Source organism: Xyrauchen texanus, chromosome 22 (genome assembly GCF_025860055.1).
Source record: "Xyrauchen texanus isolate HMW12.3.18 chromosome 22, RBS_HiC_50CHRs, whole genome shotgun sequence".
Classification (NCBI taxonomy): Eukaryota; Metazoa; Chordata; class Actinopteri; order Cypriniformes; family Catostomidae; genus Xyrauchen; species Xyrauchen texanus.
Window position 1 is genome coordinate 700,167 of NC_068297.1, and position 26,950 is coordinate 727,116.

Below are 26,950 nucleotides of genomic sequence, written 5' to 3' on the forward strand. Positions count from 1 at the left end.
TCGTGTGTGTGTGTGTTTGTGTTGTTGTGTGTGGGTGTGTGTGTGTCTGTGGTTGTGTGTGTGTGTGTGTGTGTGTCTGTCGTTGTGTGTGTGTGTGTGTGTGTATCTGTCGTTGTGTGTGTGTGTGTGTCTGTCGTTGTGTGTGTGTGTGTGTGTGTCTGTCGTTGTGTGTGTGTGTGTGTGTGTGTTTGTGTTGTTGTGTGTGGGTGTGTGTGTGTCTGTGGTTGTGTGTGTGTGTGTGTGTGTGTGTCTGTCGTTGTGTGTGTGTGTGTGCGTCTGTGTCGTTGTGTGTGCGTGTGTGTGTGTGCGTGCGCTTGAATACTGATGTGTGTGTCTTCTACAGATGTGTGTGTCTTAATGACGCTGATCGCTGGCACACCCATCAGCTGCTAGATCATCCGTTCCTGCATCCTCCATCACCCAAGAGCATCCCGCCATGTCAGGAGTCCAGTCCAGAGGGTGAAACACTCACACATACTGTTTAAACACCTGCTGTCCCAGCAAATAAACCCCATCTAGAAACTGAAATCTTACAGTAATCGGAAGACTTTTCTCTTTTTGAGTTCTGTATGAATTATTAATATATATACATGTGCCTCCTTTGTCTCGTGTTCATCAGATACTGGTGTTGATTTCGCATCTACGGTTGTTCCGCACAGTCACCTCCTCAGCGCCCCCTTCAGCACGGGTGTGGAAAAACAGTTCTCGCGCTACTACAATGAGTTTTCAGAGCTGCAGCTGCTGGGGAAGGGAGCGTTTGGTGCTGTTATCAAGGTCTGGTCTATAAAGATTTGTGTAGTCACATAATACACCATTATTAAGAATAAGTGACACGTGTGTGTGTGTGTGTGTGTGTGTGTGTGTGTGTGTGTGTGTGTGTGTGTGTGTGTGTAGTGTGTGTGTGTGTGTGTGTGTGTGTGTGTGTGTGTGTGTGTGTGTGTGTGTGTGTGTGTGTGTCACTTATTCTTAAATAGTGGCTCTTCAGAATTTCAGAATTGTTCATCTGGAAATCTCTGAAATGCATAATTAGGACCCTGAACACCAAAGCAGCTGAAACTATAATGCATTATTTTTAGGTCCAGAATAAACTGGACGGTTGTTACTACGCGGTCAAACGGATCCAGGTGAATCCGGCTAGTAAACAGTTCCGTCGGATCAAAGGTGAGGTGACCCTGCTGTCACGACTCAACCATGAGAACATAGTCCGTTATTATAACGCGTGGATCGAGCGTCACGAGACTCCTTCGACCGGCGGTTTAACCAGCGACAGTTCTGAGATGCAGAGCACCCCCGAACGTCCCGCCCGTCCCGCGGCTCCGTCACGGCAGAATGAACTGAATCTAATGGACAACATTGAGGACGACGCGCCGCCGCCAGCGCTCGCCAGTTCAGTGGAGTGGAGCACGTCACTGGAGAGATCATCCAGTGCCAAATGTACCGCGGCAGACTCTACAGATGACGAGGACGATGAAGAGGAGGATGTGTTCTGTCCCTCCTTCCTGTGAGATTTACCGCTGTATCACAGAGATCTACACCGATGCTTTGTTTATTTATTAAACGTTCAGCATGCAATAGGCAACAGTCGTATATGTGGTTCTGTTTGTTTTTTTACACACAGCCCCCCCGACAGCGACTCAGAGAGTGACATCATCTTTGATAATGGTGATGTCAGCAGGGTCAGTTTCTTACAGGTCAGTCTTCTGAAGTTCCTCAGTGTTCAGTCTTTCTGTTTAATATCATTTTCACAACAATATCAATATAATTTCGATCCATATAAAATTGATAGATGAATGGATGATAAATAGATGGCTGGTTGAATGGATAGAAAAATGGATGGATGAATTGATAAATTGATAGATGGATGATGGATGCATGGGTAGAAACATGTATGGATGAATTGGATAGATGTATGGATGGCCAGAAAAATGGATGGATTGGTAGATGGATGGATGGGTAGATGGATGGATGGGTTGATGATAAATGGATAGATGGATGGATGGGTTGATGATAAATGGATGGGTGCATGATGGATATAAAATGGATGGATGGATAGATGATAGAAAAATGAAGGGATGGATAGAAAGATGGATGGATGGATGGAAAAGTGGATGGATGGATAGATAAAAAATGGAAGGATGGTTTGATGGATAAATTGATTTATGGATGATAGATAGATGGATGGATGGATAGAATAATTGATGGATGGATAAAAGATAGATGGCTGGTTGGATGGATAGATTTATGGATGATAGAAAGATGGATGGATGGATACATTTATGGATATGAATGGATAGAAAGATGGATTGATGGATGGATGGTTTGTTGGATGGTTTGTTGGATTGATTGATGGATGGATAAAAGATAGATGGCTGGTTGGATAGATAGATTGATGGATGATAGAAAGATGGATGGGTGGATAGATAGAAAAATGGATGGATGGACAGAAAGGTGGATGGATGATAGAAAGATGGATGATGGATGGATGGATGGTTTGTTGGATGGATAGATTGATGGATGATAGAATAATGGATGGCTGGATAAATGGATGGATAAATACAGAGTTCGATGGATGGATAAATAGATGGATGATATAAAGATGGATAAATGGATGGATAAATAAATAAATGGATAGAATATAATGGATGGTTAGAAAGATGGATTGTTGGTTGGATCAATAGATAAATGGATGGATGGATAGAAGATGGATAGATAGAACGCAAATGTATGTTTTGCACATATGATCTAATATATGTATATTCTGTATATTCTGAGAGTTGAATCATTATGTTCATGTGTTCTCCACAGGAGGAGCTCAGCAATAGGAAAGCAGTGGATCCATTAGAGAGTTCAGACTCCGACAACCCCCTCCTGATCGCACATTACCTGTATATACAGGTGCACGAATGAACATATCATCTATATTTATATCATCTATGTGTTCAGTACACGTGAACCTCAATCATCAACATTTGTGTCATAATGTGGATTACCCAAAAAATAAATAACCATCCCTCCATTCTTCAATAAGTGGAAGTCAATGGGGGAATTATTAAAGGGTTTAAAACGTGTGCATGATTTGAGCTGTAATAGTTTTTAACATTACACAGATGCGATTAGGAACTCATGTTTTGAAACACTGAGATTTGTTGAAGTAGTTTCTCTTGTTCAGATGGAATACTGTGAGAAAAGCACTTTAAGAGACACAATCGATCAGGGTTTGCATCAGGATGTCAGTCGCCTCTGGAGATTCTTCAGGGAAATCCTGGATGGACTGTCTTATATCCATGAACAGGTGATGCGACTCTACCGACATCACGAGGCACACCTCAGAAAGCTCATATTGCTGTAACACCGCTCGTCTCTGTCACACAGGGAATGATCCACCGAGATCTGAAGCCCGTCAACATCTTCCTGGACTCACAGGACCATGTGAAGATCGGAGACTTCGGCCTGGCGACGGATCACCCCGCTAATGTGGTACAGCTGCTGTTAAATGTACCGTTGGAAATGTATACAGCATTTCTTTACAGTAGATTGTGCAAATGTAGTTTGGTTTATTGTGTTTCAGGCAGCAGGTAAACTGGAGGCAGAAGAAAACACTTCAGGATTCGATCCCAAAATCAGATGCAAATGGTAAAACTTGAACCTAAAGATTACACGCTTCTGTACTTTCTGTTAGCCAAATGTTTTCTGTAGATTACAACGGAGAATTAATCCTCCAGTTGAAATAACATTGTGCTATTTTTTTGCACTTTTTTTGTTATTCATATTGTTTTCATTTTATTTGGCAGATAACATGACAGGTATGGTCGGGACGGCGCTTTATGTTGGTCCAGAGGTTCAAGGAAACACTAAAGCAACATACAACCAGGTACAATGAACTTTAATCCAGATTAGAGGGCAACTGAACTTTGCCAGTGTCGATAACTAACGTGGTGGAAAACGCCATTCATTGGGTACATACATAGAGGCTACAGGAATACAAAATAAATAAAATCCCAGATAGACTTCTAACTATAAACAAGCCCAAAACACACACAGGGCTTTTATTTTGAAATGATGAGACTTGGCTTTGTTACAATGGTCTATATTTAAAGGGACAGTACACCCAAATAGGAAAATTCTCTCATCATTTACTCACCCTCATGCCATCCCAGATGTGTTTGACTTACTTTCTTTCTTGTTCTCTGCAGAACATAAATGAAGATTTTTTTTAAAGAATATTTCAGCTCTGAAGGTCCATACAATGCAAGTGAATGGTGACCAGAGCTGAGAAGCTCCAGAAAGCACATAAAGACAGCATAAAAGTAATCTATAAGACTCCAGTGGTTTAATCCATGTGTTCAGAAGTGATATGACAGGTGTGGGTGAGAAACAGATTTTTTTACTATAAATCTCCACTTTCACTTTCACATTCTTCTCCTTTTGTTTTTGGCTGATTCGCATTCTTTATGTATACTGCCATCAACTGGAATTTATAGTAAAAAGGACTTAAATATGGATCTGTTTCTCACTCACACCTATCATATCACTTCTGAAGACATGGATTAAACCACTGGAGTCTTATGTGAAAGTGAAAGTGTAGATTTATAGTAGAAAACGACTTAAATATTGATCTGTTTCTCACCCACACCTATCATATCACTTCTGAAGACATGGATTAAACCACTGGAGTCTTATGTGAAAGTGAAAGTGTAGATTTATAGTAGAAAACGACTTGAATATTGATCTGTTTCTCACCCACACCTATCATATCACTTCTGAAGACATGGATTAAACCACTGGAGTCTTGTGGATTACTTTTATGCTGCCTTTATGTGCTTTTTGGAGCTTCAAAGTTCTGGTCACCATTCACTTGCATTGTATGGGCCTACAGAGCTGAAATATTCTTCTAAAAATCTTAATTTGTGTTCTGCAGAAGAAAGAAAGTCAAACACATCTGGGATGACATGAGGGTGAGGAAATGATGAGATAATTCTCCTTTTTGGGTGCATTGTCCCTTTAAATATTTTCTGAATTTGACAGGCTTAATATAGCACATATTTACCAGATGAAGAGTTTTGTATCAATAGATAATTCACCACACATGAGGTTTAATTGTCAAATTATTCTCCATGTTTTTTAAACTCCACATATTTAATATATGATCACGTTTAATGTGTGTGTGTGTGTGTGTGTGTGTGTGTGTGTGTGTGTGTGTGTGTGTGTGTGTTTGTTTGTAGAAAGTGGATTTGTTCAGTCTGGGCATCATCTTGTTTGAGATGTCCTACAGACCGATGACCACGGCATCAGAACGAATCTTTGTGCTCAGTCAACTCAGGAAAGTGAGTCTCATTAAACGGTTCATGTTCATGATCATTTGAATTTCCTTTTTGTATGCACCATTTCTCATCTATTTCCTCTCATCCTGCAGGAGTCGATCAATTTTCCTGACGACTTCTATGAGTATGAGTGTGAGAGTGGAACACAGGTAAATATCACATACATTACTCTAAACATGTACAAATCTCACATTTATGCTAATAACATCAACCATGATGTCTGTACAGAGGAAGGTGATTGGCTGGTTGTTGAATCATGATCCAGCGTTGCGTCCGACGGCCGTGGAGCTCTTGAAGAGCGATCTGCTCCCCCCGCCGCAGATGGAGGAGTCTGAACTACACGAGGTGTTGCAGCACACAATGGCCAACATCAACGGGAAGGCCTACCGCACGATGGTCAACCAACTGTTCTCTCAGAACATCTCACCGGTCATGGACTTCACATACGATATTGACATTCACAAGGTACAACAGCTGGAAACACATTAGTGTAGCGCAGAACTTTGGGGATTGATTAGATCGTGAAAATGTCCTGAATGCACACAAAATGCTTCAAAATGCACCATAACACCTGGAACATGTGTTCAAGGAATATTCCGGGTTCAAGACAATTTAAGCTCAATCAACAGCATTTGTGGCATAATATTGATTACCACAAAAATGTATTTCGCCTCGTCCGTCCTTTTCTCCCAATCTGGAACGCCCAATTCCCAATGCGCTCCGAGTCCTTGTGGTGGTGTAGTGACTCGCCTTAATCCGGGTGGCGGAGGATGAATCTCAGTTGCCTCCGCGTCTGAGACCATCAATCCACGCATCTTATCACGTGACTTGTTGAGTGCGTTACCATGGAGACGTAGCGCGTGTGGAGGCTTCACGCTATTCTGCGCGGCATCCACGCACAACTCACCACACGCCCCACCGAGAGCAAGAACCACATTATAGTGACCACGAGGAGGTTACCCCATGTGACTCTACCCTCCCTAGCAACTGGGCCAATTTGGTTGCTAAGGAGACCTGACTGGAGTCACTCACCACACGCCCCACCGAGAGCAAGAACCACATTATAGTGACCACGAGGAGGTTACCCCATGTGACTCTACCCTCCCTAGCAACTGGGCCAATTTGGTTGCTAAGGAGACCGGACTGGAGTCACTCACTACACGCCCCACCAAGAGCGAGAACCACATTATAGTGACCACGAGGAGGTTACCCCATGTGACTCTACCCTACCTAGCAACTGGGCCAATTTGGTTGCTAAGGAGACCGGACTGGAGTCACTCACTACACGCCCCACCAAGAGCGAGAACCACATTATAGCGACCACGAGGAGGTTACCCCATGTGACTCTACCCTCCCTAGCAACCGGGCCAATTTGGTTGCTAAGGAGACCGGACTGGAGTCACTCACCACACGCCCCACCGAGAGCGAGAACCACATTATAGCGACCACTAGGAGGTTACCCCATGTGACTCTACCCTCCCTAGCAACCGGGCCAATTTGGTTGCTAAGGAGACCTGACTGGAGTCACTCACCACACGCCCCACCGAGAGCGAGAACCACATTTTAGCAACCACCAGGAGGTTACCCCATGTGACTCTACCCTCCCTAGCAACCGGGCCAATTTGGTTGCTAAGGAGACCGGACTGGAGTCACTCACCACACGCCCCACCGACAGCGAGAACCACATTATAGCGACCACGAGGAGGTTACCCCATGTGACTCTACCCTCCCTAGCAACCGGGGCAATTTGGTTGCTAAGGAGACCTGACTGGAGACACTCACCACACACCCTGGATTCAAACTAGCGAACTTCAGGGGTGATAGTCAGCGTCAATACTCTCTGAGATACCCAGGCCCCAAACATTCCTCCTTTTCTTTAATAAAGCACAAATGTGTGTTCCATTGAGACACTTATAATGCAAGTCAATGGGGTTTAATCTGTAAACATTAAAATACTGTTTCACAAGTATAAACACAAGACATGAACAATATGTGTGTGAACATGATTTTACTGTCATTAAATCACTTATTAATCACATCTGTGTGAAGATATACACAATTATACAACTCTGTTGCCATGACGACACAATGACAACCATTAACTGATGATTTAAACAACTTTACAGCTCAAATAATCCACAAGTTTTAACAGCAGAATTAATGTAAGTGCTTTTATAAAATTATAAGCGTCACATTTCTGCCTTTAAACATCCAAAAATTGCCCCCATTGACTTCCATTATAAGTGTGTCACTGGAACACACGTTCAGGATTAATTTATGTGGTGATCAACATTATGTCACAAATGTTGTTTATTGAGCCGAACTTGTATTGAACCCAGAATATTCCTTAAAAACATTAAACAGTGTAATTTTTGATTCATGTATACTATAAGTTGATTAATAAATAGGATGGTGAGTGAATGGAGCAAATCAAATGTCTAAGGCAGCCACAAACACATTTAGATTCTAGTTGCATGAGTCGGGTGACACCATTAGGGGGTGCTGTGCAGTTATTTATCCTGTGCCGCTGTGTATCCTCTTCCTCTGGTGTGTGTAATACATTCAGTGTGTGTGTGTGTGTGTAATACATTCAGTGTGTGTGTGTGTGTAATACATTCAGTGTGTGTGTGTGTGTGTGTGTGTGTGTGTGTGTGTGTGTGAACTCCATCTGATTTGTAACCAGCTCATTGTGTTGTGCTGCAGGGCAGTTTTAATTTCACCAGTGCTAAACTGCAGCAGTACGTGTACGAGACAGTCACCAGAATCTTCAGAAGACACGGTGAGTGACACACTCCAGATTATTAATGCATTATATTCATTTTTAGGCTGTTTAATGGGTGAAACACTCTTCTGAGGAACCGATACTTCCTGTTGATCTGTGCTAGGCTGATACATCAAACATCCGCAGACTTGGAGGAGTTATAAATTACCATGAAAGCTAAAAGAAAGCAATGGATAATAAAACATCTTAATGAAACCTCTGATTCAAAGCTATAGAGCGCAACAGTGTCAATCCACTTAATCATTGTCTTGGTTCTGAAAGGATTTTCCCAATAATTTTTTCCATTGAGATTTCATAAAGTGTTTAATAAAAGAGTTGTGCATCATGAACCAAACCAACCAGCTCTGACATAATATTGTGCAGCTCTGACCCGTCGAGGCACGGACACCACGAGACCTCTGAAGGTGTCCTGTGGTATCTGGCACTAAGACGTCAGCAGCAGAACCTTGAGGTCCTGTAAGATGTGAGGTGACGCCTTGTTGTTCCAGCACATTCCATAGATGCTCAACCCGATTGAGATCTGGGGAATTTGGAGGCCAAGTCAACACCTTGAACTCTTTGTCGTGTTCCTCAAATCATTCCTATTTTATTTATTTTTTTGGATTTTCTCCCCAATTTGTAATGCCCAATTCCCAATGCGCTCCGAGTCCTCGTGGTGGTGTAGTGACTCGCCTCAATCCGGTTGGCGGAGGACGAATCTCAGTTGCCTCCACATCTGAGACCGTCAGTCCGCACATCTTATCATGTGACTTGTTGAGCGCGTTACCGTGGAGATGTAGTCAGGTCTTCTTAGCAACCAAATTGTCCCGGTTGCTAGGGATGGTAGAGTCACATGGGTTAACCTCCTCGTGGTGGCGATTAGTGGGTCTCGCTTTCAATGGGGCGTGTGGTGAGTGACTCCAGTCAGGTCTCCTTAGCAACCAAATTGTCCCGGTTGCTAGGGAGGGTGGAGTCACATGGGGTAACCAAATTGGGCCGGTTGCTAGGGAGGGTAGAGTCACATGGGGTAACCAAATTGGGCCGGTTGCTAGGGAGGGTAGAGTCACATGGGGTAACCAAATTGGGCCGGTTGCTAGGGAGGGTAGAGTCACATGGGGTAACCAAATTGGCCCGGTTGCTAGGGAGGGTAGAGTCACATGGGGTAACCTCCTCGTGGTGGTGATTAGTGGTTCTCGCTCTCAATGGGGCGTGTGGTGAGTGACTCCAGTCAGGTCTCCTTAGCAACCAAATTGTCACGGTTGCTAGGGAGGGTGGAGTCAAATGGGGTAACCAAATTGGGCCGGTTGCTAGGGAGTGTAGAGTCACATGGGGTAACCAAATTGGGCTGGTTGCTAGGGAGGGTAGAGTCACATGGGGTAACCAAATTGGGCCGGTTGCTAGGGAGGGTAGAGTCACATGGGGTAACCAAATTGGGCCGGTTGCTAGGGAGGGTAGAGTCACATGGGGTAACCAAATTGGCCCAGTTGCTAGGGAGGGTAGAGTCACATGGGGTAACCAAATTGGCCCAGTTGCTAGGAAGGGTAGAGTCACATGGGGTAACCAAATTGGGCCGGTTGCTAGGAAGGGTAGAGTCACATGGGGTAACCAAATTGGCCCGGTTGCTAGGGAGGGTAGAGTCACATGGGGTAACCAAATTTGTCCAGTTGCTAGGGAGGGTAGAGTCACATGGGGTAACCTCCTCGTGGTGGTGATTAGTGGTTCTCTCAATGGGGCGTGTGGTGAGTTGTGTGTGGATCGTGGAGAGTAGCATGAGTCTCCACATGCTGTGAGTCGCCGCGGTGTCATGCACAACGAGTCACGTGATAAGATGCGCGGATTGACGGTCTCAGAAGCGGAGGCAACTGAGATTCGTCCTCCACCACCCGGATTGAGGCAAGCAACCGCGCCACCACGAGGACCTACTAAGTAGCAGGAATTGGGCGTTCCAAATTGGGGAGTAATGGGATAAATAAATAAATATAAAGCTAAAGGGAAGTTAAGTTATGCATTTTAAACTATATGAATTTGGGTAAAAAAAAAAAAAAGACATCAAATACAGGACAGAGACTTCTCTATTGAGTTTTGACTGATGCCTCCATTTTTGCTTTTTTAAAGAAAAGGAGGGACGAGTCGAAATAAATTATTGTGGCAATCAACATTATGCCACAAATGCTGCTGATTGATCTTAACCTGTATTGAGTTATTCTCAGCTTAAATATACAACCATATACAATTACATCACCCCAGTGTTTTAAAGACATCTGTCATTAATATACTTCCATACAAAGCTCACTTGTGTGCAATACAATGTCACATTAAACTACAAAAAAAGAAACAATGTAGTGTTCTGTAGTGCTACAGTTGTCGTTGACAACAGCTGAACTAATGTCACAACACTGAAGCAATGTTGCAATCATCGCTACTTTTAGTTCGTTGCTCCTCAGCGCTGGTAATAATATATCAGGAGGATGTTTGACTACATTGACTGTATATACGCTGTCTCTCTTTTTGTCTGTCAGGTGCTGTACGTCTACAGACGCCGCTGTTGTTGCCTAGGAACAAGCGTCTGTATGACGGATGTGAGACGGCGTGTTTTATGGATCACAGCGGTATGCTGGTGTCTCTACCGTATGATCTGAGGGTGAGAACAAATGAAGATCGTAAACATCGTGAATTATGTTTGCACATAAATAAGATGTCAGAATGAGACTGTATGTAAATATATTCGCCTCATTCATCTTTTGAAAGCTTTTGCTTATTGTGAAACTATCTCTCTGTTTTTCTCTCCTCAGCTGGCGTTTGCCAGATTTGTTGCCAGAAACAACATTTCACATCTTAAAAGGTAATTTCATATTTCATGCATTACAGTCCAACAGTTCACATCTGACCCCTCACTTGTGCAGTGATGTTATTTTAATGCATGAGAGACATATATGTAATAGAAACGTCCTCATTATGAGTATATACAACAGCGGTTCATCTTTAAATAATGCAATTACAGTTTTGATTTATTTACACATGTTATTTACACATGTTATTAGCACATGTTATTTAACACATGCTATTTAACACATGTTATTTTACACATGCTATTTAACACATGTTATTTAACACATGCTATTAACACATGCTATTAACACATGTTATTTTACACATGTTATTTACACATGCTATTTAACACATGTTATTTAACACATGTTATTTTACACATGCTATTAACACATGTTATTTAACACATGTTATTTTACACATGCTATTAACACGTTATTTAACACATGTTATTTTACACATGTTATTTACACATGCTATTTAACACATGTTATTTAACACATGCTATTTAACACATGTTATTTTACACATGTTATTTTACACATGCTATTAACACATGTTATTTTACACATGCTATTAACACATGTTATTTTACACATGTTATTTACACATGCTATTTAACACATGTTATTTAACACATGTTATTTTACACATGCTATTTAACACATGTTATTTAACACATGCTATTTAACACATGCTATTTAACACATGTTATTTACACATGCTATTAACACATGCTATTTACATGCTATTAACACATGTTATTTTACACATGTTATTTAACGTTATTTACACATGCTATTAACACATGTTATTTAACACATGCTATTAACACATGTTATTTAACACGTTATTTACACATGCTATTTAACACATGCTATTTACACATGCTATTTACACATGCTATTTAACACATGCTATTTAACACATGCTATTTAACACATGCTATTTAACACATGTTATTTAACACATGTTATTAACACATGTTATTAACACATGTTATTAACACATGCTATTTAACACATGCTATTTAACACATGCTATTTAACACATGCTATTTAACACATGCTATTTAACACATGCTATTTAACACATGCTATTTAACACATGTTATTAACACATGCTATTTAACACATGTTATTTACACATGCTATTTACACATGTTATTTAACACATGTTATTAACACATGTTATTAACACATGTTATTTAACATGTTATTTAACACATGTTATTTAACACATGCTATTTAACACATGTTATTTACTCATGCTATTTAACACATGCTATTAACACATGTTATTTACTCATGCTATTTAACACATGCTATTTAACACATGCTATTTAACACATGCTATTTAACACATGCTATTTAACACATGCTACTTAACACATGCTATTTAACACGTTATTTACTCATGCTATTTAACACATGCTATTTAACACGTATTTACTAGCTATTTAACACATGCTATTTAACACATGCTATTTAACATGTGTTACATGTGTTAAATACATGCTATTTAACACATGCTATTTAACACATGTTATTAACACATGCTATTTAACACATGCTATTTAACACATGCTATTTAACACATGCTATTTAACACATGTTATTTACTCATGCTATTTAACACATGCTATTAACACATGCTATTTAACACATGTTATTTACTCATGCTATTTAACACATGCTATTAACACATGCTATTTAACACGTTATTAACACATGCTATTTAACACATGCTATTTAACACATGTTATTTACACATGCTATTAACACATGTTATTTAACACATGCTATTAACACATGTTATTTAACACGTTATTTACACATGCTATTTAACACATGCTATTTACACATGCTATTTACACATGCTATTTAACACATGCTATTTAACACATGCTATTTAACACATGCTATTTAACACATGTTATTTAACACATGTTATTAACACATGTTATTAACACATGTTATTAACACATGCTATTTAACACATGCTATTTAACACATGCTATTTAACACATGCTATTTAACACATGCTATTTAACACATGCTATTTAACACATGTTATTAACACATGCTATTTAACACATGTTATTTACACATGCTATTTACACATGTTATTTAACACATGTTATTAACACATGTTATTTAACACATGTTATTTAACACATGTTATTTAACACATGCTATTTAACACATGTTATTTACTCATGCTATTTAACACATGCTATTAACACATGTTATTTACTCATGCTATTTAACACATGCTATTTAACACATGCTATTTAACACATGCTATTTAACACATGCTACTTAACACATGCTATTTAACACGTTATTTACTCATGCTATTTAACACATGCTATTTAACACGTTATTTACTCATGCTATTTAACACATGCTATTTAACACATGCTATTTAACATGTGTTAAATAGCATGTGTTAAATAGCATGCTATTTAACACATGCTATTTAACACATGTTATTAACACATGCTATTTAACACATGCTATTTAACACATGCTATTTAACACATGCTATTTAACACATGTTATTTACTCATGCTATTTAACACATGCTATTAACACATGCTATTTAACACGTTATTAACACATGCTATTTAACACATGCTATTTAACACATGCTATTTAACACATGCTATTTAACATGTTATTAACACATGTTATTAACACATGTTATTTAACACATGTTATTTAACACATGTTATTTAACACATGCTATTTAACACATGCTATTTAACACATGCTATTTACACATGTTATTAACACGTTATTTATACATGCTATTTAACACATGCTATTTAACACATGCTATTTAACACATGCTATTTAAAACATGCTATTTAACACGTTATTTAACACATGTTATTTAACACATGTTATTTAACACATGTTATTTAACACATGCTATTTAACACATGCTATTTAACACATGTTATTTAACACATGCTATTTAACACATGCTATTTAACATGTTATTTAACACGTGTTATTTACACACGTTATTAACACATGCTATTTAACACATGCTATTTAACACATGTTATTTAACATGTTATTTAACACACGTTATTTACACACGTTATTAACACATGCTATTTAACACATGCTATTTAACACATGTTATTTACACACATTATTTAACACGTTTTTTAACACACGTTATTTAACACATGCTTATGTTAACTTGGAATGTATTTCTGTCTCTCACCTCCACACACAGAGTGAGAAACTGACAAAGAACGAAGTGGAATCAGTTTTAAATTATATAGTCATACCTCAAACATTAATTTTTAAGCCAGTATTTAAGAATTACTGCTACCATGAGCATGTAAGCTATGTGCTTTACTTAATGGACTTAATGGAAAGGTAAATTAGTGCCTAAAAGATTTGCATGTATAGAGTAAGATTTGTGAAAACATAAATCAAATTACAATCATACAAAATAGCATGCACACGGTATGTTTTTATAAATGTGTAAATATTGTAATTGTATTGCAATAATTATTTTCTCCCTAATTTGGAATGCCCAATTCCCAACACGCTCTGAGCCCTTCGTGGTGGTGTAGTGTCAATCTGTGCATCCTATCACATGACTTGTTGAGCATGTTACCATGGAGACGTAGCGCGTGTGGAGGCTTCACGCTATTCTCCGCGGCATCCATGCACAAATTGCCACACGCCCCACCGAGAGCGAGAACCACATTATAGTGACCACGAGGAGGTTACCCCATGTGACTCTAACCTCCCTAGCAACCGGGCCAATTTGGTTGCTAAGGAGACCTGACTGGAGTCACTCAGCACGCCCTGGATTCAAACTCGCGACTCCAGGTGTAACCGTCAGCGTCAATACTCACTAAACTACCCAGACCCCGAGATTGGAAATATTTTAATGTTTTGCATAAGTGTAATTTAATGTGTTGTGAATCTGTACTTCATATTAAAAAGTACATTTGGGGGGTTCTGGGTAGCTCAGCGAGTATTGACGTGGACTAATCACAAGTTCGAATCCAGGGTGTGCTGAGTGACTCCAGCCCGGTCTCTTCAAAAATAATGCCATAAATAGTTTTCATTTTATCAAATAACATCATACAAAGTCCATTAAACATAAAAAAAAAGCTAAATCAATATTCAGTATATAAGTAACCAAAGATACGCTTTCACGAATCTTACTCCAGTCTCTTCAAGTCATTTTCACCACAGATCTTATTTTCCTCATAATTTGAAAGTCTCCATTCTAAAAACCAATTCCTGAGGGGAACCGATGGCGAATTAACCACTTCATGGCCGAACAGTTCTCTAGCAGAGTTCACTATAGTCTTATTGCAGTGTTCAAGTACTGATGGATCACGGTGTTTGTGACTGTAGGTACAGTATCGAGCGTGTTTTCAGGCCGCGTAAGCTGGATCGCGCTCACCCTCGAGAGCTGCTGGAATGTGCGTTTGACATCATCATTCCTATCAGTAACAGTCTGCTGCCGGATGCTGAAGTCATCTACACCATCTCTGAGGTCATACAGGAGTTCAGCGCTCTACAGGTAACAAACACACACATACTACAGCCGTTAAAGGGGTTAGTTCATTCATATGTGGATGTTTCTTCAACTTCAGGCTCTTTTAGTACTGTAGACTTCTTGAAAATAAAGTGTCGCTGAGTGTACGATGTGTTTGGTTGTAGGACAGGAACTACATCATCTATCTGAATCACACCAGTCTGTTAAAGGCGGTTCTGCTGCACAGTGGAGTACCAGAAGACAAACTCACACAAGCCTCAAATATACTGTGCGACATGATGGTGAGACAAACACTAACTTGTGACATCACACAATGAGCTATAATGAGCTCATTAACATATGACCGGCCACATTTACATATCACTCATCAGCTTGACTCCGATCTAAGCACTTGAAAAACTAGAAATCTTAAAGAAGTGATGACAGGATACATTCAGACTTTTTTGGTGCATGAAACCTCGACTGACATTATAAGCGGCCCTCAAGGAACAGCATAAATGGAAAACGTCTTGAATAGTATTTCATATGACAAAATATCTACTCTGATTACTGTGAGCGGCAGTTCAGCGCGTGTCTTCATTCTGCAGGTTATTGTAGTTTACCGTTATTAACACATGTTATCAACACGTTTATTTACACATGTTATTAACACATGTTATTTAACACATGTTATCAACACATGTTATCAACACGTTTATTTACACATGTTATTAACACATGTTATTTAACACATGTTATCAACACATGTTTATTTACACATGTTATTAACACATGTTATCAACACATGTTTATTTACACATGTTATTAACACATGTTTATTTAACACATGTTTATTTAACACATGTTATCAACACATGTTTATTTACACATGTTATTAACACATGTTATCAACACATGTTATCAACACATGTTTATTTACACATGTTATTAACACATGTTATTTAACACATGTTTATTTAACACATGTTATTTACACATGTTATTTAACACATGTTATTTACACATGTTATTTACCACATGTTATTTACACGTTATTAACACGTTATTTAACACGTTATTTACACATGTTATTTACACATGTTATTAGCACATGTTATTAGCACATGTTATTAACACATGTTATTTAAACATGTTATTTACACATGTTATTTACACATGTTATTTACACATGTTATTTAACACATGTTATTTACACATGTTATTAACACATGTTATTTAACACGTTATTTACACATGTTATTTACACATGTTATTAACACATGTTATTTAACACGTTATTTACACATGTTATTTACACATGTTATTAGCACATGTTATTTACACATGTTATTTACACATGTTATTAACACATGTTATTTAACACGTTATTTACACATGCTATTTACACATGTTATTAGCACATGTTATTTACACATGTTATTTACACATGTTATTTACACATGTTATTAACACGTTATTTAACACGTTATTTACACATGTTATTTAACACGTTATTTACACATGTTATTTACACATGTTATTAACACATGTTATTTAACACGTTATTTACACATGTTATTTACACATGTTATTAGCACATGTTATTTACACATGTTATTAGCACATGTTATTTACACATGTTATTTACACATGTTATTTAACACATGTTATTTACACATGTTATTAACACATGTTATTAACACATGTTATTTAACACGTTATTTACACATGTTATTTACACATGTTATTAACACGTTATTTAACACGTTATTTACACATGTTATTTACACATGTTATTAACACATGTTATTTAACACATGTTTATTTACACATGTTATCAACACATGTTATCAACACGTTATTTACACATGTTATTTACATGTTATTTACACATGTTATTTACACATGTTATTTACACATGTTATTTACACATGTTATTTACACATGTTATTTACACATGTTATTTACACGTTAGTTAACACGTTATTTACACATGTTATTTACACATGTTATTTACACATGTTATTTACACATGTTATTTACACGTTAGTTAACACGTTATTTACACGTTATTAACACATGTTATTTACACATGTTATTTACACATGTTATTTACACATGTTATTTACACATGTTATTTACACATGTTATTAACCCATGTTATTTAACCCATGTTATTTACACATGTTATTTACACATGTTATTTACACACGTTATTTACACATGTTATTTACACATGTTATTTACACGTTAGTTAACACGTTATTTACACATGTTATTAACACATGTTATTTACACATGTTATTTACACATGTTATTAACACATGTTATTTACACATGTTATTTAACACGTTATTTACACATGTTATTAACACATGTTATTAACACATGTTATTTACACGTTATTTACACATGTTATTTAACACGTTATTTAACACGTTATTAACGCATGTTATTAACGCATGTTATTTAACACGTTATTTAACACATGTCATTTACACATGTTATTTAACACATGTTATTTAACACATGTTATTTAACACATGTTATTAAGCACATGCTTATGTAACACATGTTATTTAACACATGTTATTTAACACATGTTATTAAGCACATGCTTATGTAACACATGTTATTTAACACATGTTATTTAACACATGTTATTAAGCACATGCTTATGTAACACATGTTATTTAACACATGTTATTTAACACATGTTATTTAACACATGTCATTTACACATGTTATTTAACACATGTTATTTAACACATGTTATTTAACACATGTTATTTAACACATGTTATTTAACACATGTTATTAAGCACATGCTTATGTAACACATGTTATTTAACACATGTTATTTAACACATGTTATTTAACACATGTTATTAAGCACATGCTTATGTAACACATGTTATTTAACACATGTATTTTTGTCTCTCTCTCACCTCCACACACAGAGTGAGAAACTGACGAAACACGAAGTGGAAGCCAAATTCTGTAACCTGTCCTTGTCCAACAACAGCGTAAGTCACTGTCAGGGATCTTTCTTTTTACACTGGCCTTGATTTACAGACGAATGTTCGTTGCACAGCTGTAAAGAAGTTTCACAGGGCCCTAGAAATGCCTGTTTGTGGGTGTACTTCATCACAAGATTCACATTTGCTGATAATGAGGTTTAGGGCTATGCAGAGGCGAAAAAAACATATATGCAACGCATAGGGGCGCCATGCTCGACAGATACATGGGGTGCAAAATCTTGTTTCACATACACGCTCCGAAATGTGTAGCTGCGCCCCTGGGGTTATGGGTGAGTTAACGGTGTATTTACAGATGTAATTGAATGCAGATACTTTAAATGCAAGTATAATGCAACAACACATGTGTACATAATATGTACATTGGAGCAAATGCGTGCATAGTAGTTAAAGACTGTGTCTTACATAGTCAGTTGCGCATGACTGTTTTAATGTTGCTTGCGTGTGGTTGTGTCAGTTACAGACGCTGTATAAGTTCATCGAACAGAAAGGAGATTTGCTGCAGTTGATTCCTCTCATTAACTCACTCACGAAACAGAAGACGTCAGCGGTCGCTCAGATGGCCAAACAAGGCCAGAAAGATCTAGAAGAAGTCCTCAACCTGCTGAAGAAGCTGGGAGTTAAACTTCAGGTGGGATATATGTCATCTTTGCTAATATGTGCTTAAATGTAAATAGTTGGCCGCATGAAATCAGTATTGGGTTTATTCGGACTGGATTGCGGACAGCACGGAAAAACAATTCTATCACTATGTTTCACCCTAGTGAAATTTAGGCTGCCGAGGCTAAGGTCTCCTCAGCAACCAAATTGACCTGGTTGCTAGGGAGGGTAGAGTCACATGGGGTAACCTCCTCATGGTCATTATAATGTGGTTCTCGCTCTCGGTGGGGCGTGTGGTGAGTGACTCCAGTCAGGTCTCCTTAACAACCAAATTGTCCCGGTTGCTAGGGAGGGTAGAGTCACATGGGGTAACCTCCTCGTGGTCGCTATAATGTGGTTCTCGCTCTCGGTGGGGCGTGTGGTGAGTTGTGCGTGGATGCCGCGGAGAATAGCGTGAAGCCTACACACGCGCTATGTCTCCATGGTAACGCGCTCAAGTCACGTGATGAGATGCGCGGATTGACGGTCTCGGACTGTTTTTCCGTTCCAGTTCAGAAGTTCTGTAGTCTCTTTCCAATTGGTAACCAGTCAGAACAAATTAAAAGAATGGTTAATAACGTTATGAAAACATTATCGGAACTAAATCATTCATCAAGCCATTTGATATTTCCGCTGTGTGGTTTGCAGGTGGTGGTGAATCTCGGTTTGGTCTATAAGGTTCAGCATCACTGCGGCATCATCTTTCAGTTCGTGGCGTTTATCAGGAAACGCAAACGCACCGTCCCTGACATTGTAGCTGCAGGCGGACGATATGATCATCTGGTAATATTGATTATTGATTATGATTTAATTTGAATAAATACCTGTATACGCTGTTGTTGACATGCTGTTTTTCATTGCTATCATTTAATGTCAGATCATTGAGTTTCGTGGACCGACTGCATCTGGTCCGGTACCGTCAGCAGTGGGCGTCAGTATCGCTCTGGATAAAATCTGCTCCGCTGTGGCGAACATGGAAGAACCGGTGCGTGTCACATCAACGATATGAGCTAATTGAGCTTCCATGATGTGGTTGGTGTGTGTGTGTGTGTGTGTGTGTGTGTGTGTGTGTGTGTGTGTGTGTGGATGAGTGTCTGTCATTGGGTCGTTGTCATGTTGTTTTGTCTGTCTATCAGCCTGCGGTCAGCTCCTGTGATGTTCTGGTGGCTCCGGTGGGTCAGTCTTCAATGATCAGAGCGATTACTGTCATTCAGAAACTTTGGAGTGCCGGAGTCTCGTCAGATGTCGTCTATGACGTGTCGCAGGTCAGTCAGCATGATTTATTAGATGATGTGTGGTTTGTGGAGACTCGGCACATAATGTATATGTACTGTATATTTCCCACGTGTCCCAATATCTTAAATCTTTCTCTCGTTTTAGGCTGTTTTCACAATTTCTTTGATCTGAAGTTTAAAGACTTTTTACTCATGAGTTTCATTTCTGACGGGACAAGTAGCAGTATTAATTACGCATTATTCTATACGCAAATTGATACATGGATCAGTGCAGCAAATTAGGCCGGATTGCTTTCGAAACAGTAGTGAATAATACTGGCGTCCACATGTACCATTCCCCAATCCCCCGCTTTCAAGCACAACCACACCTGACCTAAATTAGAAAATAACTTTCAAAACAACCAGTCAAGCTGAATTTGGGCATTAAACGCTGCACAAACTCAGAGTGGTGGTGGTGTAGTGGGCTAAAGCACATGAACTTGTAATCCGGAGGTTGCTGGTTCGATCCCCACAGTCACCACCATTGTGTCCTTGAGTAAGACACTTAACTCCAGGTTGCTCCGGGGGGATTGTCCCTGTAATAAGTGCTCTGTATAATACATTGGTAATCAGAAGGTTGCTGGTTCGATCCCCACAGTCACCACCATTGTGTCCTTGAGTAAGACACTTAACTCCAGGTTGCTCTGGGGGGATTGTCCCTGTAATAAGTGCTCTGTATAATACATTGGTACTCAGAAGGTTGCTGGTTTGATCCCCACAGTCACCACCATTGTGTCCTTGAGTAAGACACTTAACTCCAGGTTGCTCCGGGGATTGTCCCTGTAATAAGTGCTCTGTATAATACATTGGTACTCAGAAGGTTGCTGGTTTGATCCCCACAGTCACCACCATTGTGTCCTTGAGTAAGGCACTTAACTCCAGGTTGCTCCGGGGGGATTGTCCCTGTAATAAGTGCTCTGTATAATACATTGGTACTCAGAAGGTTGCTGGTTTGATCCCCACAGTCACCACCATTGTGTCCTTGAGTAAGACACTTAACTCCAGGTTGCTCCGGGGGGATTGTCCCTGTAATAAGTGCTCTGTATAATACATTGGTAATCAGGAGGTTGCTGGTTTGATCCCCACAGTCACCATCATTGTGTCCTTGAGTAAGACACTTAACTCCAGGTTGCTAAGGGGGGATTGTCCCTGTAATAAGTGCACTGTAAGTCACTTTGGATAAAAGTAGGATTCTACAGTTCTTATAACAGCGGCCACCAGTTATTTTTTTTAAAGCAAATTTGGTTGTTGATTAGTTAATCAAATGTTCTGAATTTAAGTTAGTGCATGCAAAACTTTTTTGACTATATGGAAATGTGTCAGCTCATGCATTGTGTTCCAACTTCATATATTTTGAATAATAATAAACCTGAATCCTCATTAAACCTTGTCTGGTGAAATATCTATATTTAATATAGATATATATAAGCAACAAATAGAGCTTAACTTGGTAAATACTTTAATATGGAGCATTGTAACAGTGCTAAGTCACCCATTATTTCAAAATAAGAGTGTCTAGTGTGTTTTGGGCTTTATTAGTTAAAAGTCCAACGTTATGCACCATCTTCATTTATAATTGGGATTCTGGTTGCACAATAATCTGCATCAGGGATTTTATTCATTTTGGTCAACCTCTTATTTTTCTCAGAGTGTTTAATAATGGTTTATGATTCTTGGTTGCCATTGGCAACTGTTCTCTGTTTTACTTTCGTTTGTACATAGTATGATGGAAGTAAACACTGTGAATAGTTTTGTTTGGGATACGTTACGCTCTTGTTTTGAAAGGCCTTTTGATTGGTCTGAACTGTCTGTTGTTAAAACATTGACTCTTCTAATCTCATGTGTGTTCAGTTTGAGAGATGTGTGTGTGTGTGTGTGTGTGTGTGTGTGTGTGTGTGTGTGTGTGTGTGTGTGTGTGTGCATGTGTCTGATGTAAATCACTAATCAGTGCTGTGTGTTTGTGTTCAGTCTCAGGAGAGTCTTCTGGAATATTGCAGACAAGCTGGAATTACCTTCATGGTTTTGGTGTCTGATAAAGATGGACATTATCTGAAGGTAAATGGCATCATCACCAGCGCAACACTGCAGCATCAGCTCTGCATCTCTTCTGTCAACAGTATAGAGGAGTAGAGTGATGTTCACATTCTCTTCCATCAGGTGAAAAGTTTTGAGAAAGACCGTCAGTCGGAAAAGAGAATTCCTGAGGCAGATCTGGTCGATCACTTCATCCAAAAGAGGACCAAACTCTCAGAGGAGAGAAGCAGGTGAATGACAAATATAGACAAAAGTATAATGTTAAGTAGTGTGGGTTATTGTCAGGATAAAACTGAACACTTGCAGTGCAACTTATGTAAAATAATGAGTGCAATGCAAACAGTTAGTATGAAAAAATAAGATAAAACTATTATGTGATAAAATGAAATAGCTATGCTGTGATATTTGAAATGTACTAACAAAAGGATTAAATGATGAATGCAACATTAAACAAGTTATTCAAATGTATAAAGAGGAAAAATTAGATCATGTTTGCCAATAATTGTACTAAATGTCCGCAAGTGGCTTGTAAAAATGGGAAACATTTTACCTAAATTGCCAAGTTTATAAAAAACTGATCCTTTGGATAAATGTAAATACATAAGTTGGAACAGTTTGGAGACTTGTCTTCAGTTATAGCGTCCCCTAGCATTTTAAATTGATTTAATTTGGTGTGTGTTATCAAATTGTCCTGGAGCCTGTGTGTACCAAGTTTTGTGAATTTTGGACATTGCATTGTCAAGATACGGGCAATTAGTCCTAGCACTAAACCTCGCCCTAATTTGATTTAATTGAATTATAGCGCCCGCTATCATCATAAATGGATGAAATTTGGCATGTGTCCTTGGACTGGCCTGGTAACAATGTATTCCAAGTTTTGTGAAGTTTGGACATTGCACTGTCAAGATACGGGCCATTTAGTCCTAGCACTAAACCTAAACCCAGCCCTAATTTGATTTAATTGAATTATAGCGCCCACTATCATCATAAATGGATGAAATTTGGCATGTGTCCTTGGACTGGCCTGGTAACAATATATTCCAAGTTTTGTGAAGTTTGGACATTGCATTGTCAAGATACGGGCAATTAGTCCTAGCACTAAACCTCGCCCTAATTTGATTTAATTGAATTATAGCGCCCGCTATCATCATAAATGGATGAAATTTGGCATGTGTCCTTGGACTGGCCTGGTAACAATGTATTCCAAGTTTTGTGAAGTTTGGACATTGCACTGTCAAGATACGGGCCATTTAGTCCTAGCACTAAACCTAAACCCAGCCCTAATTTGATTTAATTGAATTATAGCGCCCACTATCATCATAAATGGATGAAATTTGGCATGTGTCCTTGGACTGTCCTGGTAACAATGTATACCAAGTTTTGCGAAGTTTGGACATCGCTCTCACAAGATACAGGCAAACAGTCATTATGGGTCATGCCTGAAAATGTATCGGCTTACATCTGCTAAACTAATTGACAAATCAAAAATCATAAAACAACTTCAAAATGTACATAGACAGAAAATAAATCAGAGATATACATTTTAATTGGCTTGGCCCAAGGATTTAGAGAAAATAACAATTCAGATTTTTGCACTTATGGTTCCGGAGATATAAGTGAAAATGTAAATGTGCTAATAGCGGTACCTATTGGCGGGCACATGTTATAGAGTATTGGGTGATATTTGGGACCATTCTACCAAGTTTGAGATCCCTGGTCATTATGGTTTTTGAAGCACAGATACTGTCATGGAAGAAAAAATATAAGGAGAATAGTAAGAAAATCAGTACAAATACAAAAGTGTTCCAGCAGCTTCGGTTGTTGGCCCCCTATTTACTACATAACCTAACAAATAACTCTCTCGGTCATTTTCTGCCCCTCAGGGAAATATCGGAAAGTGTTTCTCTACAGAATCCAAAGGCGTCATTACTGGGAACCTCAGGTAAACTCTTCTCCTGCCTCTTGCCCTGAGTTTGGAAAATAAATGATATTATCTTATAAAGTCAACCAAACATCTGAATATTGAGCCACAAAGTGGTTCAACTGAGTGTAATATTTCACATCACTGTTGGCTTGAGTGCTGGTCAAATTAGTCATGGCTGATATTAAATTAAAACCTTATTGAGTGAAAGTAAATCATAGACTTGGCAAGCCCAGACGTTTGATGAAGCATCGGATTGTTTTCGTGTGTTTGGCAGGTTTGTCTGAGTCACACGGGAGCAATGCCACAATATCCGTGAATGTAAATCTCGTGACACCTGAGAAAATCTCGGCGAGTTCCCGCCGGAGGTACGAAACACAGGTCAGTATGATAGAGAAATTACATCACCTCTGACATGTGAAACCATCTCTCATCCTCATTTTGCACCTCTAAGAGCCGTAGAGAATATACCTCACACATGCTGGATTATTTTATGAATCGTGCATCAATTCAAGAACTCATCGTTGCCATTTTGTTTTTACACTCCATTGAGAAAGTCTCCCGCCGTTAATCGATGATGATGAGAACTCATGAGAAGCATCCAGCGTTTGTAACTCGGCACAATCAGTTTGTAATTTGGGCAACATTGATCACTCTTGCTCTTGACACAATCGAAGTGAAGTCATGATTGGCTGATGACTGTGTCTGATGATGAGCCAATGAACCCCTGCTGCTCTGCGCTCAGTGTTATTACATACAATGTGCATTTCAATGTGACCATGGGAGAAATTATTCTGTGTTCTCTCTTTCAGATCCAAACACGACTGCAGAATTTAGGCAGCAATTTGCAGAACAAGAGCAATGACATCGAAGTGTTGGCCGTAAGTAGATGATGTCATTTCCTGTGATCAGATCATCACTGTTAGTAGATTGACATACAAGAAGGAATGTGAATTGTAAAGAATTTACAGAGGAAGAACTATTTGGAAATAAGATATTGCTCAAACCTCTAACAGGAAGTATTGAATGTTCAGTGATTGAATGATCCCTCAAATCATGTGTGTTGTTGAGGAGAGGTGTCAAGACATTTTTACTTGTATAGCGCTTTTCTCAACACGCATCGCTTCAAAGCAGCTTTACAGAAAATCATCTATAAAGTCTTAGTCATCACTGTGCAGTTTGATTGATTTAATGGAGAAAAATAACCTTGGGAGAAACCAGACTCACTGTGGGGGCCAGTTCCCAGGTGTGCTGGTATTTTACTAAGAGATCACACTTACCATTTTCACCTCAAAAAACACATAGGCTTACATTGAAGGAGGGACTAGATCTAGACACCAGAATATCACAATTGAGTGTTGAATTGGGCAACACTCTTAACAATCACCCAGAACACCTTAGCAACTGTACAGCAACACCTAAGCAACCGTAAAACCAAACCCTAGCAACTGCAATGTACAAAAAACACTTACAACACCCTAGTAGCTGTATAGCAATGAACTAAAAAACACTTAGAACATTATAGCAACTGTATAGCAACACCCTAGCAACCACATAGCATTGTACTAAAAACACTTACAACACCCTAGTAGCTGTATAGCAATGAACTAAAAAACACTTAGAACATCTTAGCAACTGTATACCAACACCTTAGTAATCGCATAGCATTGTACTAAAAACACTTAGAACATTATAGCAACTGTATAGTAACACCTAAGCAACCGTAAAGCCAATCCCTAGCAACTGCACTGCCATGTACAAAAAAAACTTGCATCACCCTAGTAGCTGTATAGCAATGAACTAAAAAAACAATTAGAACATCTTAGCAACTGTATAAGTACATCCTAGGAACCGAATAGCAACACCCTAACAACCGCACTGCAATGTTCAAAAAACACTTATAACACCCTTGCAGCCAACCATATAGCATTGTACTAAAAACCACTTAGAACATCTTAGCCACTGTATAGCAACACCTTAGCAATCGCATAGCATTGTACTAAAAACACTTAGAACATTATAGCAACTGTATAGCAACACCTTAGCAATCGCATAGCATTGTACTAAAAACACTTAGAACATTATAGCAACTGTATAGCAACACCCTAGGAACCGCATAGCATTGTACTAAAAACACTTAGAGCACCCTAGCAACTGTATAGCAATGTACTTAAAAAAACCCACTTAGAACATCATGGCAAGCGTATAGCAACACTCTAGCAATCGCATAGCATTGTACTAAAACACTTAGAACATTATAGCAACTGTATAGTAACACCCTAGCAACCGCATAGTATTGTACTAAAAACACTTAGAACATCTTAGCAACTGTATAGTAACACCTAAGCAACCGTAAAACCAATCCCTAGCAACTGCACTGCAATGTACAAAAATACTTGCAACACCCTAGTAGCTGTATAGCAATGAACTAAAAAACACTTAGAACATCTTAGCAACTGTATAAGAACACCCTAACAACTGCACAGCAATGTACAAAAAACAGAGCACCCTAGTAACAGCACTGCAATGTTCAATAAACACTTACAACACCCTTGCAGCCATATAGCATTGTATTAAAAACCAATTGGAACATCTTAGCTTTTCTATAGCAA

The 26,950-nt window shown here is 38.7% G+C and overlaps 1 protein-coding gene across 1 annotated transcript in view; it reads left to right on the plus strand.

The window, feature by feature from the left end:
* Window positions 1–26,950, plus strand: part of eif2ak4 (eukaryotic translation initiation factor 2 alpha kinase 4) — a 41,618-nt gene that overhangs the window by 8,869 nt on the left and 5,799 nt on the right. The window contains 28 exon segments of the mRNA XM_052153463.1: window positions 344–459; window positions 620–774; window positions 1,077–1,501; window positions 1,619–1,691; window positions 2,806–2,895; window positions 3,170–3,292; window positions 3,373–3,477; window positions 3,569–3,610; window positions 3,612–3,633; window positions 3,792–3,871; window positions 5,223–5,324; window positions 5,414–5,470; window positions 5,550–5,786; window positions 8,025–8,100; window positions 10,602–10,723; window positions 10,875–10,924; window positions 15,309–15,477; window positions 15,618–15,734; window positions 18,393–18,458; window positions 18,928–19,101; window positions 19,758–19,892; window positions 19,987–20,094; window positions 20,246–20,374; window positions 22,352–22,438; window positions 22,541–22,647; window positions 24,301–24,359; window positions 24,616–24,719; window positions 25,151–25,219. Of these exon segments, the coding sequence (XP_052009423.1) occupies window positions 344–459; window positions 620–774; window positions 1,077–1,501; window positions 1,619–1,691; window positions 2,806–2,895; window positions 3,170–3,292; window positions 3,373–3,477; window positions 3,569–3,610; window positions 3,612–3,633; window positions 3,792–3,871; window positions 5,223–5,324; window positions 5,414–5,470; window positions 5,550–5,786; window positions 8,025–8,100; window positions 10,602–10,723; window positions 10,875–10,924; window positions 15,309–15,477; window positions 15,618–15,734; window positions 18,393–18,458; window positions 18,928–19,101; window positions 19,758–19,892; window positions 19,987–20,094; window positions 20,246–20,374; window positions 22,352–22,438; window positions 22,541–22,647; window positions 24,301–24,359; window positions 24,616–24,719; window positions 25,151–25,219 (3,199 nt within the window).